Source organism: Eretmochelys imbricata, chromosome 3, assembly GCF_965152235.1.
Source record: "Eretmochelys imbricata isolate rEreImb1 chromosome 3, rEreImb1.hap1, whole genome shotgun sequence".
NCBI classification, from domain to species: Eukaryota; Metazoa; Chordata; order Testudines; family Cheloniidae; genus Eretmochelys; species Eretmochelys imbricata.
In genome coordinates this window covers 84,270,174-84,284,337 of record NC_135574.1, presented here as the reverse complement: position 1 = coordinate 84,284,337, position 14,164 = coordinate 84,270,174, and the positions used below count along the sequence as shown (strand labels likewise).

General features: G+C 39.7%; 1 protein-coding gene across 2 annotated transcripts in view; it reads right to left on the bottom strand.

Moving 5' to 3' along the window:
• Window positions 1–6,856: 6,856 nt before the first annotated feature.
• The window catches only part of FIG4 (FIG4 phosphoinositide 5-phosphatase), a 161,983-nt gene continuing 154,675 nt past the window's right edge, over window positions 6,857–14,164 (bottom strand). For both annotated transcript variants that reach the window (XM_077812927.1, XM_077812931.1), the window contains one exon: window positions 6,857–10,573. In XM_077812927.1, the coding sequence (XP_077669053.1) occupies window positions 10,396–10,573 (178 nt within the window). In that variant the 3' untranslated portion in view covers window positions 6,857–10,395. The remainder of the gene's footprint in view (window positions 10,574–14,164) is intronic.

Here is a 14,164-nt window from a genome sequence, read left to right as displayed (position 1 = left end):
GGAGTATTTACTTTGTGGTGCTAGGATGTAGATGCCCAGGGCTGCGCTGGAGCACAGATTCCCAAACTTTTTTTTGCTGCACTCACCCCTTCAGAGATTTATGTCCCATGTGCTACCCCATCAGCACAGGGGAAAGGGGTGACCCAGATAGTATCAGAGGGAGTAGGCCTAGTTGGAGCAGTCTGTTTTGTTTGGTGACAGCCTGTACCACTCAGGAGTTTGGAGTGGCATATGAAAATAAGCATTCAATTCCTTTAGATGGCACAAAGTATTTCTTCTCTGTTCTTTTCAGAGTGGGGAGACAAGTGGCTGGAGTACGCCAAACCATTTTGGCTTGTTCTAAGATATCCTCCTGTGTGCTGGTCCTAGTAAGGTGCCACTGATAATCAATGAGATTATCTAGTATCTTGTACTTCCTCTAGGGGAAGTTGGAATGAATCCACAATTCTCTTCAGGAGATCCTGGAATTGTTTATAGTCTTCAGGTGGTGATGGTGAGACAGGGTCGGTAACCTCATCAGGAAAAGAAGATGATAGCTCTGCAGGAGCAAGTAGATCTGGTGGGTCAGGCTGTTCCTATTCCTCAGAATGCTCCTAGGTGGGTTGGGGTTCTTCTCTATGAGGAAATATGTTTTTGTTCCCATTCTGATCCTCTGTACTTGGGAGGCCTCATATACAGGTCCCAAGGGCCCAATAGGGCCAGTGCAAGGGATCATATGAGTAAGAGTGTGGTCAACACTGGTTCTGAGACAAATAGTGTGTTCTGTGAGAGTGGGAAGGCGCCAAACAGCGTTTGGAGTCTTGATCAGTATTAACCTCTTGTCTCAGTATGGCCACAGTAGTGGTCATTCCGGTCTCAAACTCACCAGAAGAATATGAGTCCTCTGAATCAACAGGCGGGTCAATACATAGCAACGTTGTCAAGCATGGTATACATGAACTCTCAGTTTGGGGAGTGGGAAGGCCTTCTGTCTCTTGATGGAACGGATAGTGTTGGGTGGGGTTGAGTGGTGGGTATAGGTACTGACTACTCTTGCAGCTGCAGGTTGGTACCATCAGTGTAGGGGGCCATCTGTTTTCGTCTTTGCTTCACCAGAACCAACAGCAGTACCTCCCCTTCAATGACTGGCAGTTTTGGGACACCTTTGGCTTTCAGTGCTGATGAGCCAGACCCATGCTCCATATGAGCTCCTGCCACACCCATACTAGGATATGGAGTCACACCTGACCTGGAGGGTGCAAAGAAAGAGATCTTCTTCCTAGGTGAGGTTTTAGGAGGGGATTTCTCTTACTTTTTGTGAGAGTGCTTGCTCTTACCCTCCTTCTGTCTGCTGGGGTCCTTAGCTCTGCTCTCTGTGGTCCTGGAGCTGAGGAATACTGTGTTCAAAGGGGTGCTCCTCAGTGCCTCTAGCCAATGTACAGGGCAGGTCTGATGACCCAGAGTCAGACAAGAGTCTCATGGAGCATTCCATCAGGAATTTTCTGAGCCTGAACTCTTGGGTTTGATGGGTTTGAATGGGAAAGGAGCAGCAGATATTTCACTTAGAGGGCATGTGGGATCCTCCAAGTCAATACAGGCATGAGTCACTTGGAAGACCTTGGAAAAGGCCACACAGGACTTGAATCCAAGGATTTTAGGCATATTAAATAACCTGAAAGGGGTGGGTGCCGAGTGGAGGCAGAACCCCACCCCCCCAGCCCCTTTCTAGAACATACTCTAACTAAAATTTAACTCTCTAGAAAGAATTACCTAAAAGAAAACTGGATTTTTGTAACAGAAATGCTACTGAAGCTGCAGACATGGAGCTTCAGAGCTTGAGTGGGAATGGCTACATGGTTATTTTTAGCACTGTAGCACAAGCCCTGCAAGCTCAAGTCTATAGACCTGGGCTCTGACAATTACTACCATGGGTGGGGTTTTTTGCACTGTATACCCTAAGTTTTGCAGTTGTCAGGTCAGTCTTTTGTCCTTAGCTCTCTGATTCAGTTTCATGAAAATGAAAAGTAGCTTTTTTTGTTTTGTTTGAAGAATCTGAATGGCCAGTTTGTAAAACAGTCTGGGTCACTCAGAACTAACCAGACACCTCAAAGCACAGATAAGCAACCAGCAACACTTAAGGTGATAGCTGACATCTATTGAGGGACCATTTTTTAAGCTTGTTTCATTATCAGTAATTTGCATGTAGGAGAGCTGCATACTCTGTCAGTACGTACGGAAGAGGATTAAATACCCTATAAAGCACATTATAAATTCATAGATTTTTAGGGCCAGAAGGAACCATTGCAATAGACTAGTCTGACCTCCAGCATAACACAGGCCATTGGATTTCCCTGCATTACTTCTTGTTTCAAGTTCAATAGCTGTGTTTGAACTAGACCTACTCTTTTAGAAAAAGATCCAATTTTGATTTAAAAGTTTTCAGCAATGGAATATTCACCATGGCCATTGGTAAGTTGTTCCAGTTATTAATTACCTTCTCTGTGGTATTGATGCTACTACGGTGGTTGTCTTTAGCTTGGTTTTTCAGCCAGGCAGGGAAAGAGTGCTTAGTAGTACTCAACAAACAGAAAAGGAAAAGAAAAACTTAAGCCAATTGAAATAGTTAAATGTAGCATTCAGAAAAGCAGCACAAGAGGAAATCCAGGCCTTTCCTTCAAGTTTTATTTCCTTTGAAGCACCTTCCCATCCTTTTTCCTACTCCTGAACCCAGAAAAGTCTTTTATCAGGAGCTTATATCTGAGTTTTGACAGTACTGAATGCCTGATGGACCAACTGACGTCAATGGGCTTTGTGGGAACTCAGAACTTTTGAAAATCAGGCCATTACTTCATAATTGACAAACAACCTTTGGAAACTGGAATGTTGAAGGGAACATTTACAGTAAGGTGTCAGATATCACCAGCACAATAATCTTATTAGACATAGCATGAGCTCTTGGCAACATCACCTATCATTTTAATGGAATTTGTTTCTGTACAACAGGGAGAAGTTGCTACATTTTCAGCTGTCCAGAGGTTCCTACTGATAAGTATTTCATGACTCGGCATGAAGTAAAATATGTTGCCTTCCTCATATATTGGAAACTGGGAAAAGCTAGGAACGAATCTGTGTTTTTTATTCTTCTAACATTTGTTCTTTCTGTCTTAGAAGAGACGTGTGAAAGTGAAGGCTGTGGACAGTATTAATGAATGTACAAAGTCAACGAATGTTATATTAAAATGTGTCCCTCTTTTGTGTTAAGTGTATTTGTCTCATTACCCACAGGTTTATGTTCTCCTGAACCATTTTATCCTATTAATGAGCAAGAGAGATTGATAAAGTTAGTGACTCAGAGGACCCAGCCTTAGGGATGAGGGAATAGCTTAATCCCCATGAACATTCAGTCCATGGCCTCTCTGCTGGGACTAAAGAAAAGGAGGCCATGTCGTATCATTTGTGATATGGACACCTGTCCTTCAAAAACTTGACAGAGATCAACAAATGACATCAGAAAGCAGTAAAATGGCAGGAATTTGGATTTAATTTTAGGTGTGTCATGCCATTCTGAGATCTCAGTATTTATTCTTGAAAGTGAGTTTGTAACAACATTCCCAGATTCTACAAAAGCAATTTCTGAATATATTCTGGGATTAAGAGAGCGGAAATAATTGACCATAATATAAACAAGATTAGTTATACTTCTGCCTTCAGAAACTGAGGATGGTCTTCCACATGCAACCACAGTGGTACTAAAGATAATCATAATATACATAAAAAGAAAAGGAGTACTTGTGGCACCTTAGAGACTAACCAATTTATTTGAGCATAAGCTTTCGTGAGCTACAGCTCACTTCATCGGACACATACTGTGGAAAGTGTAGAAGATCTTTTTATATACACACAAAGCATGAAAAAGTACCTCCTCCCACCCCACTCTCCTGCTGGTAATAGCTTATCTAAAGTGACCACTCTCCTTACAATGTGTATGATAATCAAGGTGGGCCATTTCCAGCACAAATCCAGGGTTTAACAAGAACATCTTGGGGGGTGGGGTAGGAAAAAACAAGGGGAAATAGGTTACCTTGCATAATGACTTAGCCACTCCCAGTCTCTATTCAAGCCTAAGTTAATTGTATCAAAATTTGCAAATGAATTCCAATTCAACAGTCTCTCGCTGGAGTCTGGATTTGAAGTTTTTTTGTTGTAATATCACAACTTTCATGTCTGTATTCGCGTGACCAGAGAGATTGAAGTGTTCTCCGACTGGTTTATGAATGTTATAATTCTTGACATCTGATTTGTGTCCATTTATTCTTTTATGTAGAGACTGTCCAGTTTGACCAATGTACATGGCAGAGGGGCATTGCTGGCACATGATGGCAGATATCACATTGGTGGATGTGCAGGTGAACGAGCCTCTGATAGCGTGGCTGATGTTATTAGGCCCTGTGGTTGTCCAGCTTTCACCCTGACCACACCACATGATCCATTGTCTACAGCCAAGCTCTGCGATACAACCGCATTTGCTCCAACCCCTCAGACAGAGACAAACACCTGTAAGAATGCTTGATAGAATGCATCTCTAGGCAGCCTGGAGGACCCTCTCCACTGCCCTTTTCTTGGGCATGGTGCGGCAGGGCCATGAGGCCTCCAGCAGGGGGCCTCAGGGCCTAGTCCACCCTGTCACATTAAGGCAGACTAGAAATATGAATTAGTTTTAAAATATGCTCAGAGCACAGGCATCAGTAAAGAAATTCAAGCAGGAAGTCTGGCTTATTCATGTAGTTCGGGACATACAGCTCAGTATCTGAATGCATGAAAAAGGCAGTCTTTTAAAGTTGTCATAAAGCAAGCCTAGTAGTTAAAATTATGTATGGTTACTTTAACAATGACATAAGCTTTAGATCAAGTTTAAATTGTGTTCAATTAAAAACAGAATTTATCATTAAAAAAATCTGCCTCTCATCTAAATACTAAACTGTATTATTGAGTCAGACTGTCACAATGATAGCTTCCTGTTTAATATTTTTAAAATGCAATACAAATATCAAATACTATCTTTTTCTCTGTCAGAAGTAGTGTTTAGAATATCTTTCATATTTGTTTAACAGATGTTTTTTCCACTATGTTAAGCTCATCTTCATTCTCCAGAGAATGAAAGTTTGAAATTGACAAATATTTTTAGTATTAATAGTCATCCCTGCAAACTGTGTTTTTGTAGTGTCCCTGAGACTGTCAAAGAGGAGGCAGAATAACTAATATCTCTGTGAATAGTTAATCCGGGCTGTATTCTCATTCTTTGCATGAACATCATTAGCATGAACTTTAAAGCAAGAAAATAATTTGAGACATATTTAGCAGGTATACTTTTCCATTCTATCCAGGGAAATAACATATATTAACTGAATTGAAGTAAAAGGGGAAAAATGATTTTTATTTGGATTAATATACAGTAAAAGCTGTTATCCAGCATGTTGCGGGAATGGGGGTAGGGGGGTGCCAGTAAGTCAAAAATTCTGGTTAACGAAGAGGGAGGGAGTTGGGTGTGGGCTCTCGGAGGGAGTTTGGGTGCAGGAGGGGGCTCAGGACACCAGGATGGGGCATGGGAGGGTTTTCATGGTGCAGGATCCAGGCAGCGCTCACCTCGTGCAGCTCCCTACAAGCAGCGACATCTCGTCGCTGCTCCTAAGCAGAGATACTGCATGCTGCCTTTGCCCGCAAGCACTGCCCCTGTAACTCCCATTGGCCGCAGTTCTGGCCAATGGGAGCTGCAGAACCAGGGCTGGGGCCCCCCGTGGCTGTTCCTCCACCTAGGACCAGCAGGGACATGTCACCACTTCTAGGGAGCCACACGAAGCCAGGTAAGGGAGCCTGCCAGCCCCGCACCAACCAGACTTTTAATGGCCCCGTCAGTGATGCTGCCTGGTGACACCAGGGTCCCTTTTTGACCAGGCACTCCGGTCAAAAAACAGACATCTGGCAACCCTACTGAAGATCAGAAATGCTAGTTCCAGTTGGTAAAGTGCCGGATAACACAGCTTTTACTGAACTTGGCATTAGCTTAAGTTGAAATGTCAGGTTCTAATAAATCAATAAATTAGTGGTGGTATGTGCTGTGAGGTTTGAATACTGTAATAAAGTGATATAATTATAACACCTTTACATTTTCCTAGTGCCTTTCATGCAGGCAGAGCCCAAAGCTCTTTACAGACTATAGTTTAGAATGAAATTTTAAAATATTAATTTCCTCCAGTAATGGTATTGCAAGCTTTTGGATAAAATCGATTGTTATACAAAGTGAATTGACTTGACGCCAACATATGAAAGGTCACACTCCACAACGTACTAAATCCTTTGAAAGAACAGGTTCAGTTTGGGAGTTCCTTTCTCTGAAAAAAATATGGATACTTTTATGTTTCTATGGAGAGAAACCCAATTAGAAGAATACAGTAAATATGAGCAGCCAGACTCTTTGGTCCAAGTCAACTACTATAGCACAAAGGGAATGGGAAAGACCCAACATGTCCTCAGATAAGCAGTGTCCAGGAGGTATAGAGCCAGTACAGCCAGGTCCAATGCCAGCCTCTCTATACCACCTGGAGTATAGGGCAAATCATAGTGGGAGGGGGCCAGAGAAGCCCTTAAAAACACTGGAGCTGGGGCCAATGTAGATTGGTCCAAGAATGGAATCATAACCATGTCTCTGATGGCTATGCCCCCTCATCCTCAGATTGAGAACAGCTCTTGATACAGGAAAGAATCTGAACCCATCTATCCAGGTTGCACAATTTGGTATGTTACCTCAATGCATTCTCCAAACACATGCGGAGTGATTTAATGTCTTTTGGAAGAAGGATGACACTTTTCTCAGGTGAAATGACTTTACAACTTTATCTGTCCATAAAGATAAATACTACAAGATGATGGTTAACAGTTAAGTGAAAAAAACACCACCTTAATCCACAGAGAGGGACAGCTAGTAAAACACACTCCCACTCCTCTCCACACTCCACCTATTTCTCCTGCAAAAATATGATTATATGTATATAATAATGGTTTCTTACATGGCAAAGTTCTGGCACATCTGAGGATTTGGACCTAATCTAAGGTACTAAAGTAACAGGTGTTTTAGAAATGCTTACAGATTTAGCTGCTTAGCAGCGTCCTCCACCCAGCTACACTTACTATGTGTACATCAAGTATACCTCCTTGTTCAGCTGAACAGATTCCTTATGCTGGTCAGGCAGCAGCATTCTTGACAGAGTTAGAGGGAAGTTTGTTCTTGTCTTAGCCACTACTCAGCTGGAAGTTTCTTTTAACATACGCTGTAGCTAGCGTGCAAGTAGCAATCTGAACTTATCCCAATAGTCTGCAGTAGATAGGTTGTATGCAGATAGATTATTATTTGACAATAGAGGTCCACTGTCCTCTTTAGATGGAGATACCATGGTGATGAGTATGACTTACATACTCAGACTTGCACAGACAGTTAGTATTTGCTTGTCTTTTATATCCATTCTAAATCAAGAGAGAAACAAGAAGAGTATAAACACAGTAAAAGATGTAAGAGGACACAACAGCAGTACAAAATTACCATGCCACAAAACATGTAATGGGACATTAACAAGGGGATTTCCAAGGAAAAAAACAAACCCTGCAACCCTCTTCCTGCAAAACAGTTCTATACTGGATAGTTAAAGTTTGAGTGTGCTCTTTTCTTTTCTGAAACTTCTAAAATTATTAAAATACCTACATGTTGCAAAGATTGCTGCTGCTGAACAAGGAAGTGGAACAGTTTGTTTAGCTCTACTGCCTAATTTGTGGATAAATGGCAGAAACTATATGTGGGAAAATTCAAATAGAATTTAACAGCAATTAAATAAAGATGTACTGTATCTGTTACCAGCTGGCTTCTTCCAAGTGCCCCCTTGTGGCCTATGGGCACGCTATAGGCAGCTTATCTTAGTTTTCTCTCATGGACTGTTGAAAAACTTTACTTCAGGCTTTTTCAAGGTAAAAAATAAGTCTTCTTGGGGATTGGGTTTGTTAATATAAAATAAACTGAAATTAAACCTCAAAAAAACCCAAGGTCCACTCATAAGTCCACACAACCCAAGTTCTCTCTTCCTCCTTCCAGTCCTTCGCAGCCTCCCTCCTGCTTGGTCAGGGTCTCTCTCAGGCCGCCCTGCCTGGGACAACTCTCCTAGTCTCAGGGTCTTCCCTACAGGAGCCTTTTCATATTCTCTGCAGACTGTCACAATTTTCTGAGCTTCCCCCTTAACAGGAGCCACCTGCCGCTTTCTATAGGAAATCACCTGATCCTATCCAGGTGTGCCTCATTCTATAATCAGGGTTGGCTAGTCCCAGCCTCCCCCCCAGAGGCAAACCACTCTGTTACAATACCTTATTAAACAAAATATTTGTCTATTTAACAAAATTAATGCATTACAAAACAGCAAATTTCCTGTGCAGAAAGACGTAAATTGCAGCTGTAATTATCTATTTTCACTGTATGAACAGACATTACTCATTAAAAATGGAAATGTGATCTTAATCAATTAAAATCTGAATACATGTGTACAGAATAGAGAGGCATAACCTTAGATGGTATATGTATTCTTTGAAGTCTATTTACTCTTGCACTTTGCAACACAAAACAGGAGAATGGAAATCCTGGCACCACTGAAGTCAACAACAAAGCTTGCATTGTCTACAGCGAGGCCAGGATTTCATCCTAGTTGTTTTCACAGTGGGTATTTGATTGCTTGTAAAATATTGTTTATGTTGGACAAAAGAGTGCAAAGCACTCTTAGCAGATGTATTTTCTAGAGATAATTCAAACTAAGAGTTGTAGTCTAAGTGTTATCTTATCAGAGTTGAAATTTCATTCTTGTCTCTGCTAAACACAAACTCATGCTCTCAAGAATACATGAAGGGCCCAACTGGTAAAATAATTGTTGTTGGAATTTTCAAGAGTTTGTAAACGGCTGTTTGGGGGCTCTGTATGGGGCTACTTGTGTTGACTATGGCACACATCTACTGAGTGTCAAGGTGGGAGCCAGTTAACAGTAGACAATCAAAACAAATTGTATCTGGTAGCAATAGTGAGTTATGGGAAATCCTAATCACTCCCACCCTTATAAACTCCTTTGCTAAAGCACCAGATACAATGGTTTTGCCTACATATATTCCTGACACCTGCTATTCCCTGAGCTAATGGGACCTCAATTTCATATAATTTGCATGATGTAGACAATGAGAGAACACTGTTGTACCCCAGTCCTATCCCCTCCCATAACCCATTGGTTGCATAGGCTCAAGAGGCAGGAGGTAGTGTGCAACAGTGTACATCCCATTTATGGTTAGCTAGCACAGACATACACAATTACTTTAATAAATCAATTTTACTGACTTACAAGAGCAGTTCCTTACTCTGTAAACATTAGAATATGCTTTGCAGTATGCAGCCACATATCTGGAGCTCCAGTCTGCTGGCAGCAGCTAGTTATTGTGGTTGTGGCCACGCTTGCCTGGGATGAGAAGAAGTGTCAGTATTCAGTTTCTCAAAGTTATTAATTTGCTGACCTTTTACCAGTCCAGAGATGGAAAAATTCTTGGTATATCCAGTTGACCAAGAGATCTCTCAGTACATCAGACAGAGCCCATCTTGACTGAAGCTGCTATTTTATGGTCTGAAACTGGTCTCTCTAAGTAGAGTGCACATTCATTTCTCAACGTTGTTTACTAAGTCACAATAATTATGTCATCACTATCCTTCAAAGAAATCTGACAGAAATCCACACTGATTAGGTCATTACAACACCTTTGTCTGGTCTCTACAGCTTCCACTATTGCTATCTGCAAAAGAACTACATTGGAGGTGGATTATGGCTACGAAGTTTGTTAGTTTAGATTTAACTTTTGAGTTTCATACATGGGCCAAACTGACACCTTTTCCATCTTTGCTACAAACACATATAAACATTTTGCTAAACAAACAATTTCAACAAATGACAGAACTTTTGACTGAAAACAGCTTTTCTCTGTCAAAAGCTAAATGTGGTAGTTAAGTTCTTTTCTTGAAACTACTGTACTACTGTATGTAACAATTAATGCTAAGTTTAAATACTTGATGTTTACTTTCTTATCTCAAATTACTATATATTTAATTGCAGCTGCATTTAGTTTTTCTGATTTTAGACATACTGATATTTTACCAAAGAGAATACATCTTCAGTCACATTTTTATTTTTGCAAAGCACACAGTATCTCAAAAATGAAATCATTCAGAAAGATACAGGTTGATAAATAATTGCCATTGTTTTACCACCACAGAATAGCCGAATTTCGACTTCCGTTCTCAATTGATTTGTACCATCGTTCCAGCAATGCTAAACAGTTGAATCCAGTCTGTTTTCACATATATCGGTTTCTAATGTATTCTCTGTACATGAGGATGTCTTCTTTTACCAGTGGCTGCATGATGCCTCTGCCAGCCTGGATGTGAGCATGGAAGATATCAATTGATTTCTTATCTACTTTAGGAGGCTGGACTTCATAAATGTTGTCTTGGGAAAAAGAGGAGATGTGTATTCTGTAAAAGTCAAAACCGAAGAGTCCTTTAGCATTAGGTCTAAAATCAGCAACATTACACATCCATCAATTGCAGTTTAGCACCTCAATTAATTTTGTTTACAATACATATTAAGTGAACAAACTCTGAAAGAGAATGCACTGTAAATCATTTTCATACTGTATCTAAAACTCCAGTAACTAAAACAACCAACCTTAGTAATTATGAGAAGAACTATTACTCACAGATAATATAGTGTATGCTTATTTTCAGCAGCAACATTTAAATATTAAATACTGTAATATTAAAACAAAATCCTACTGTTGATCAGTAAAGAGAAGCAAGTTAAACTGTATGCTGTCAAAAGGTGAGATTTTGGGTTTGGATGTAGTAACGGATTAAACAGTGGTTAATATGTTGCCATCAAAAGGTACAGTACAAGCACAACCTACGCATTAACTGTTTTGTGTGAACAGAACTTGATTTACTAGAAGCCACAATTTAAGATCAACTTTAAGGAAAAACTGTCTGATGGAACTATAGGGCATGTCGACACTTCCAGCTGAATTCCTAGCTCAAAGAGACATACCCAGGCTAGCTGTAATCAAGCTAGGAGGCGTGCTGAAAATAGAATGTAGCCACAGCGGTGCAAGTGGCAGGACAGGCTAGCCACCCTGAGTATGTGGCTGTGGTCTCTGATAAGCATGTATTCAGGACAGCTAGCCCCTCCTGCAGCTCTCATTGCCATGGGTAAACTCTATTTTTAGCTCACTAGTGCGTTTACAGCTAGTGCAGGTATGTCTCCCCTCAAGCTGGGAATCACACCCCTGAAGTGTATACATACCTTCAGAGTTGTCTAGAACATTTGAAAAAATCCTCCTGTAACTGCTAATCAGGAATAAGAAAATATTTCCCAGTGATCAGAAATCTGGCACACAAGTTTCAAGGGGATTGTGCCAATTCTCTAAATCATCAGCTTCATATGTTCTGGCTCACGCCTTCTGGATGCCTGTTAAAAACTGATGGCTGAAATATCATCTTTATAAAGAACTTTAAAAATAAACTCAGGACCATTATTCATTGGAACACATTCTAAATAGGCTTCTGTCAGTTTAGCGGCTGCAGATAAGTTTATATTATTATTAATATATTTATGGTTTATATTGTGGTAGCACCGAGAGGCTGAAAAATAGATCTCAATGCCATTGTGCTAGCTGTTGTACAAACATAGATAGACGTTATCCTTACCCTGCATAGGATTATAGTTTATTAAAGCATAGCAACATCTTGCTGTCAAAGCTAATTGTTCAGTATGCATTTTCTTTTAGCAGGTAGCAAATCTGGTACCACCCAGTTTAACAGAGCAACAAAATTTCAATTTTATTACTAGGTGAAAGCCTGTGCTGTCACATGGGTGTAATTCATAAGAAGTGTAAAAAAGCCAAAAATTCTGACAACTAAAAAACTGGACGGTAACAGATCACAAGTCCCAGTGATTACTGAACCTAGTTATATTCTAAACAAAGAGTTCTCAACCATGCCAGTACTGTTTTTCCATTGCTTCACACTGATTCAGCAGAAATTCTAGGTTTCAGAGTGACACACAAACAGAGTGACAATCCTGGAATCTTATACAGACGCAGTAGTGAAGCATGAGCTTGAAAAGGACCAAGCTGTGGTTCTCTGATTCACAGATCAGCTCTATACTTTCTCTACATTGTTTAGAGTAGCACATAAACTGCTTTAAATTATGGCAGTTGGCAGTAGCCCCCAATGGATTGTGACACTGCTGTGCACAGCAGTGCAGCTGGTCTCAAACTGTGAGCCAGTAATAGGGTCAGACCCTTGGCCTTGCTGCCACTGTGGTTGCCTGTGCCTCCATGAGTGCAGGGATCCAACCACTGTCTAGTCAGTGAATCAATACAATACACATGGCTCAAAAATGTATAATTCTACATTCGGCTGCTCATGAAAGAATATGTTGCATTAAAAATAATTCTATTCAGACCAGAGTTCTCAGACTTCTTAAATTAATCTGAAAACCTATTTTGTTCAGTTACCTTAAAATGTTAAGGGAACTGTTAACCTTTTACAAGTCCTTAAACAAAGATAGGTATTTTGGGGACCTGATTTTATTTTCTTGAAAAAAAATCAGCTCTAATTTCAGACAGATTCACTTATCTCCAAAATAATTTTTTCTGATTTAGCTTCAAGGTTTTACAGAACTACCTCATTTTCAAAAGCACTTATTTACTATTCAAATACAGTCCAATGCTATGATAGCTCTTAATAGCATTAACAAACTCTGTTTTTTCAACCCTTGTTGCAGACATACAATGCAGAAGACAAAACCCACAACTATTAAAAAATTCAGTGCAATTAATACTCTATATTGAATGTGCCAGTTATTTAAGCACAAAGCTTTTCTGCACCCTTCTATGGGTGATCTTAAGTGTAATCATAGTTCTATTGTCAGTATAAGCATGGCCTAATTTTTGAGACAGTTCCCAAAACATGATATCTATTAAAACTATCTGACACTTTCTCTCTTATTTTAGAACCTTTATTTTATTGTTGGAGGATGACAAATTCTGAACACTCCATAGTGGTGCAAAATTTCTCAAAGGGGCTATGAAGATGGTGCAGTGTGTTTGCATAAACCAATTCAAATCCTTCAAATGCAACAAAAAATATAAATGAAAATGTTTTGGTTTTCAATATGAAAAGTAACATTTTGTATTTTACCTTTGAATTTATGAATTTTCACATTTTGAAATAGTGTGATTTTTACATAACTGAATCCAGTTAATTTAATATTTTGAATACTATATTAATACATGAGCAAAATACTGAACCAATTAATGTTCGTATGACAGTCAACATAAGGAGATTTAGACTAATCTATAGTTCAAAAGCCATGGAAACATAAGGATCATTTTTTTTTTTTTATTATAGCTTGATTTCAAACGATTAGCGTGCAAAGAGTCATTTGATCCCAGACTGGAAGAGGCAAATTTTGGGAACAAATCCCATGACAAAAGCCACCAAATACCAGAGACTTGTTCAAAACTACTTAGTCTCTCCTCTGTAATAACAATCATTTGTTTCTGAAAGGATGAAGAGCAGACAAAACTACCTCTCAGCTGATGTCCCTGCTGAAAGCCTATTAAAATTCAAATTTCACTTTCTCTCTCAACTTCCATAAGGTTGGTCTTCAAGATTGTGTCAAAGGAATTAAAATTCATTTTTGGCAATGATTCAGACAAAAAGTCAAAAGACACCACAATATTTCTTCCCTGTTCCAACAGAATGCAACAAACCAGGTGTTGGAAATACTAACAAAAAAGATTTTGCTTGTGGTATTTTGTGAGTGTGTCAAAGTTAAGGAGTTATTACATTAAGGCCCTGATGCTACAAACATTTTTGCACGTGCACAAATTTAAGCACGAGTAGTCCTACTGACTACAAATAAAATTCAGTGGGACTGTTTAGTAAAAATTAAGCCTTTGATTTAAAACAACAGACTTAGAGTTAAGGTAACAAGAGGTCTCATTCAAGCTCAAATTTCAAATAGTATATTAACAAGCTGTTTAAGGAAAAGGATGTAAAGAA